This window comes from Gymnoscopelus braueri (assembly GCF_963280865.1).
Source record: "Gymnoscopelus braueri genome assembly, chromosome: 19".
Classification (NCBI taxonomy): domain Eukaryota; kingdom Metazoa; phylum Chordata; class Actinopteri; order Myctophiformes; family Myctophidae; genus Gymnoscopelus; species Gymnoscopelus braueri.
Window position 1 is genome coordinate 9,922,940 of NC_137621.1, and position 6,000 is coordinate 9,928,939.

General features: G+C 43.7%; 1 protein-coding gene across 4 annotated transcripts in view; it reads left to right on the plus strand.

Moving 5' to 3' along the window:
- mgaa (MAX dimerization protein MGA a) overlaps positions 1-5,777 on the plus strand; it is a 54,893-nt gene extending 49,116 nt beyond the window's left edge. For all 4 annotated transcript variants that reach the window (XM_080414709.1, XM_080414711.1, XM_080414710.1 and 1 more), the window contains one exon: positions 1,270-5,777. In XM_080414709.1, the coding sequence (XP_080270835.1) occupies positions 1,270-2,222 (953 nt within the window). In that variant the 3' untranslated portion in view covers positions 2,223-5,777. The remainder of the gene's footprint in view (positions 1-1,269) is intronic.
- The last annotated feature ends 223 nt before the right edge of the window (positions 5,778-6,000 follow it).

A 6,000-nucleotide genomic window follows, 5' to 3' on the forward strand; every position in this document is an offset into this window, starting at 1 on the left:
TGGATCTGCTGCTTTTGTGTGACGCTGTAGTATGATCAATTAGGGTGTGTCTGATCAAACATATGGAGATGAGAGGTTTTTGCCCGACAGCAACGATGTATAGCAACATACGTTTTTCAGAAAACTGTTAGAATTTAGAAGGCATTTGTAGAATCGGCCCCAGGTCTTAATGGGTTAATAATACGGGTGTAACGATACAGTAACGGCATCGATTTTAATTTCAACAATCGGAGTATATTAAAGTGTAAACAACAACATATCTTATCTTAGACTTTGTATCGTATCGAATCGTTTTGCAATGCAAATAATCAATTGTATCGATACTAAGCACTTGTGCGTTGCATTTAGCAATTTTAAGATGAACAAATAAAAAGAGGGGTTTAATTACTTATAGATACACTTGGTCTATGGATAAATGTGTGTATTCTCTGTGTTCATGTCAAGGTGCGGGTTTGTGTTCAAATACAATGTCCATGTATCTGCCAGAGAATCACTGTGTTTACTTATTTATATCCATAATAATAAATGTTTCCCTTAAAATACCTGAGCTATCCACACGTTCCACACAGATCAAATTTCTTTGCTAAATAGTTACTGTATCGATTTTAAATCATTGAAACGTATTGTATCGCTATGAATGAACCAATATCGTCCTTGTGTCGTATCGTCAACCATGTATCGTGACGCGGATCGTATCGCTGTTAACCCATTAAGACCTGGAACGCATCTGTGTCACTTTAGATTTCTTTGCCTATTCAAAAATAGCAGATCTACAAGCTCATAGCGCGGCACCGAGTGCCGCGCTATGAGCTTGTAGATCTGCTATTTTTGAAAAACGTTGAACATTTTTTTTTCTTTTTTTTTTTTAAACTGTTAGGATTTTAAAAAAAATCAAGAATCGCCTCAGGTCTTAACTGATTCACTGCCAATCACGTAGATCTACGCGAACCTATTTAAAGCCGCCACGTGCCAGTCGCGTAGATCTACGTGAACTAAACATATATTATTTTTTTTTCCAATTTGACCCAAAGACCAAGGAGATATGATTTTTCGAAGATCTAGACTCCTATCCACTTCCTTGTTAACTTAAAACTTAAAAATTCTGTATCGGCTACTTTTTTTTTTCAATGAAAAATCTCTGGCACTGGCTAAAAAAATATGAAAATACCTCTCTGGCAGTTAATGGGTTAATGGGTTAAAATGTATCGGTACATCCCTAGTAAATGAAGTATTCAACTCTAGCTGACACTGGTTGTTTTGCGTTCACAGCTCAGAGCGTCCCCACCGTGTTGAGCCTGGTCCAACCACAGAGCAGCACCTTACAGCTGGTCACCAGGAGCACCAACCCTCTCCCCCGACTACCATCCTCCACCCAGAACCCAGAGGGAGCTGGGACCCAGGCCTCCGCCCCCACCCCCACCCCCACCCCCACACAGAACACAGTCCGAGCCCCGGGCCCTGCCCAGGTCCACGTCGTCCACCCAGAACCCGCTCCTCCAGACTCCAGACTCCCGGGTTCCTCGTCATCGTCATCGTTACCTACGTTCTCACGCTCTGGCCTCCCCGGCCAGGAGACTGGCTCGAGCGGAGCAGGGCCTCCACAGGCTGAGGAGGAGGAGGAGGAGGAGGAGGAGGAGGAGGAGGAGGAGGAGGAGGAGGTCAGCAACACCTCCCGGGGGAAGGAGAGGGACAATACGGAGGGTGACGGAGGTGAAGAGAACCTTCAGTCTCTCCTCAGCGAGATTGAGTTTCTCAACCAGAAGGCCTCGGACGCTCCTCCCAGCCCCCCTCCTCCTCCAGGAGAGCCCCCCCTCAGCCCCTCCTGGTTGCTGGAGCTGAACGAGGACCCTAGTGGGAGCACCTCCTCCTCCTCCTCCTCCTCTGAGAGGACGCAGCCGCAGCCAGGATCCCACTCATCTCCTCCTCCTCCTCCTTCTCCTCCTCCTCCCGCCGACACGTCCAACGGACAGGCTCAACTACAGAGCCCACAATGCACTTCTTCCAAAGGCGGCGGCGGCGGCGGCGGCGGCGACGCGCTGACTCCGCCCCCTCTGCTGCAGATGAAGGCGGGTCATCATGGAGGAGGCGTGGCCAAAAGCGTGGAAGCCCCCAGCGAGGGTGGGGCGGGAGGAGGGGCGGGGCCCGGCTCGGCGACGCCCAAGTGGAGACCCATGCCTCGGCTGGTTCCGCTGGGACTCCGGAACAACCCTCCTCCCACGTAGCACTAAAGAGCTCTTTAACACTCACAAGAACCAAGGGAACCAAGGGAACCGTGCCGTGCTGTGAGATGTGTTTCCACGGGTTCTGGGTTTTGTTTCCATACGCTACAGCTCAAGTTTCAGTTCTCGGTTCTCAGAACTTAATTTGGGCCCCTGCTCAGGAGGTAGTTCTGGGCATCCCCGAACTCCAGAACCTATACTTTAAAACATTTTCCCACCCCAGAAAAAGCAGCTCTACAAGCTCACAACGCGTGGCGATAAGACGCTTTCATGAGCTTGTGGATTGGCTATCTTTGCAATTTTTTTTAATGAGTTTGTTTTTTATCACGTGCCTCCCCCTTCAGGAGTGGCTGTGCTTATTATTACGGAAACGTAAGCAGAAACAACAATCATAAAGACTTCACAGGTTTCATCGAAAGGTTTCAGATTCTGGAAGGTTCTGAGTTAACCCTTCGTAGTCGAAATAGAGCCTTAATTCACCCTGCAGTCACCCTCCAGAGAGACTTGTGAGCAGAACAACGGACACAAGAGACCGACGGCAAGAAAAGCAACGGTTCAAAACGGTGTTGTCTTCACATTCATATAGCCCACTGCTGTGGACTGAAAGAATATATGGGATACATTTTCATTTGGCTAATTAAGCCAGTATAATTCAAAAAGAATTCCCAGCATACTCTATGATTGCGGCACGGGGGCTTTACTTTAGCTTGACGAGTTGCCACCGCAAGATAGTACACACTAGCGACCATTGTTTTCCTCTCTCCGAAGCGCCAACAATTAGCAGCTACAAACGTCAGTTCCTGGATGGGAAGTCATTTGCTTGTCTGTTTGGTCCTGGTGACATTTTCTTGTCTAGTTTGCCCCCTGTGACTCTGTTGTAGCGCTTCATACATAGAGGCAATGCTCACACAAGAACTCCTTGTTCCTATGGAACCTTGAGTCATTGATTCCATTTGATTCTGTTTGGCTTTGTTGGTTCTTTCTGTAGATGACCTGTCTTGTCTTGTCTTGTCTGTCTGTCTGTCTGTCTGAAACCATCAGAGATTTGCTGGCTTCTGTTAGAATGTGATAATGTACAGTTTGTACTGTATGTCTGGCCTGTTTTCATAAGCAGTTCTGCTCTAAAACAGCCTCGTTGCTTAATTTATGCTCGGTCGTACAACGGTGTTGCGCACCGAAAATGGCACATCTTCAAGTTCACAATGTGTCGCATTCTGCGTCACAATTAGTGAGCTTCTAGATAGGCTGTTCTCGGTCTGTAACACCATCTTATAATACCTTCAGTATAAATTGGGCATAACTTGTAAGCCAAAGACAAGTGTGTGTGTGTGAGAATGTGTATGTGTGTGTTACAGAAGACGGTATGCTGCTCCATTAAACATCATCTGTTCTCTAGACATTTTATTTTATTTGTATTTCGTTGAAATAAGACACGATGACCACAACTACCTTAAACTTTGTACAGTTATGTTCCATATTGTTCTAGGTTGTTCTATAGGTTCAGTGGGCTATGGGTTTTGTCTCGGAACCATGTTAAACTGTAACTGAAACTAATAATTAAAGTTTTGTAAAAAAAAACAACTGGAATGACTTGAGTTGTAACAACGATAGGTTTTTTAGTACTATAGTGATTCTTGGTACAGAGGTTGGTGTTGGGATATTGAGAGTCACTGAAAACTCTCTCCACTCACTGAATTAATTCCTAACAATTAAAGTCTCTTCATTGTAGAATGTGAGCTCGCCGGGTTCTGTTCCGTTTTCAAAAGCTCATGTGTCATTTAAATGTTTACATAGTTGAAGAAAAACAATGTAAACATGTAATCTTTTATATATCTATATATATATATATATAATGCGTATAATGTTTGGACATAGGAATCTCGCTCCAGTGCAACAGGTTTGATTTACAAATGGCAGATGAAATTTAAGGATGTTGTGATCAGAATCTCTTAAGGCAGTGGTTCTCAACCTTTTCAGGCTGTGACCCCCCAAAATAATCATATTTGAACTGGGGACCCCCCAAAATAATCATATTTGAACTGGGGACCCCCAAAATAATCGTATTTGAATTGGGGACCCCCCACCCTGATAAGCGCTTGGCATTGTAGGAGGTGAGGCATTAGATTTAGTTTGACTCAGCTCCACAGATAATTATTGTGAAAATAGCAGATCTACAAGCTCACGCGAGGCGTTGTGAGATTGGCTATTTTCACAATTTTTGCCTCTTTCTTATATTTAACAATTTGGCCAATGATTGGCCAGTTTTTATTGTAAAGTTTGTTGATTACCTTTGATGCAGTAATGGTCTTTTTCTATTCTCTCTTTGTTTTTTAGGTATTACTTTTAGGTCACTTCACTGTCATCTGGGGGGGGGGGGGTCATGTGCACAGATTGAGAACCACTGTCTTAAGGCACTAGTTCTCAATGTTTGGTGGTCCCAGCGGTCAAAATGGACCCCTGCAAGAGTGTACAAATTTGCACACAGTTAAATGAACACTGCAAGATTTTACAGTGTAGATTGGGGTCCCAGAGATTAACCCATTGTACACTCTAGGTCGGAGTTACAGACCCGTTGGAGGGTCCATTTGGAACCGCTGGTGGTCCACCGGAACCCGGCGTTGAAAACCAGTGCTCTAAAGGTGACGTCTGATTGGTTGAACCAACAGGTGAGCATTCAGCTGGAAGAACGTTGTTCATTGGCCTGTTGTTGGACGGCAGGTGCAAACCGCTCAGGTTCAATCATGCAAATACATAACGTCACTATAGCTAGGGATGGGACGATAATAGTTTATCGTGGTCAAAAAACACAGCAGAGATTTTAATTTATTGTGAAATTGTCCTCTTGTCATACACTAGGATGAATTAGCTTTTGTCGAGCTGCAAATTCAGTACCACTTAAACCCTCTATACTTGATTAAACCGACCTGTAAAGAGCACAGTTGGTAAATCGATTCGCCAAAGATAGCAGATCTACAAGCTCTACGAGCAGATAGATCTACGAGCTTGTAGATCGGCATTTTTTGGTTAACGAAAGTGCTATTTTAAGTTTCAAGCATATTTTGATTATTGCGACAATATCATTAATGGCAATATTTTTTGCCACAATAATCGTGACATGTAATTTTCATATTGTCCCATTCCTTTCACTAGCACGATGGATCCCATTGGTTGGCAGTGCACTGCGGACCGAATCAATGATTGTATAAAGTTAAGTTGTGTTAAAAGCGCTTCATCTTTGTTTGATGCATGTGTGTGTGTGTGTGTATATATATATATATATATATAGACACGTATATATATACTGGAAAATATATATATATATATATACTGAAAATATATATATATATACTGAAGATATAGTTTCTACTTCCTGTTTGGGTGACAGAGCTTGGGTGATACTCCTTCCTACAAACCTTCCTTTGTTAATTTACCGTTTTGTTTTGTTTTGTGTTTTTTTTTTTTTTTAGAGATGCATTGTATTTTTGTAAAAAAAAGATGTCAGGTTCGGATATAATATGTTGGCTTAATTAAGATGTCCTCGCAATAAAATAAAATAAAAACGTACTGATGAAAAAGGGTTCTGTTCTCTACTCTGGTAGTCTGAGCTTGCAAATCGGCAATTGTTGGGCAAAGAAATGTGGCGTGGGGGGGGGGGGGGTGGTAAGGAGCGGGCCCAAGTATCGACCCCTGGGGGGACTCCGGTCAGAGAAGTGTGCAGTTTAAGAGGTTAACCACTTAAGCATAATTCTGGGGGGGGAGTGGGGAACATTTGCCAAAAATA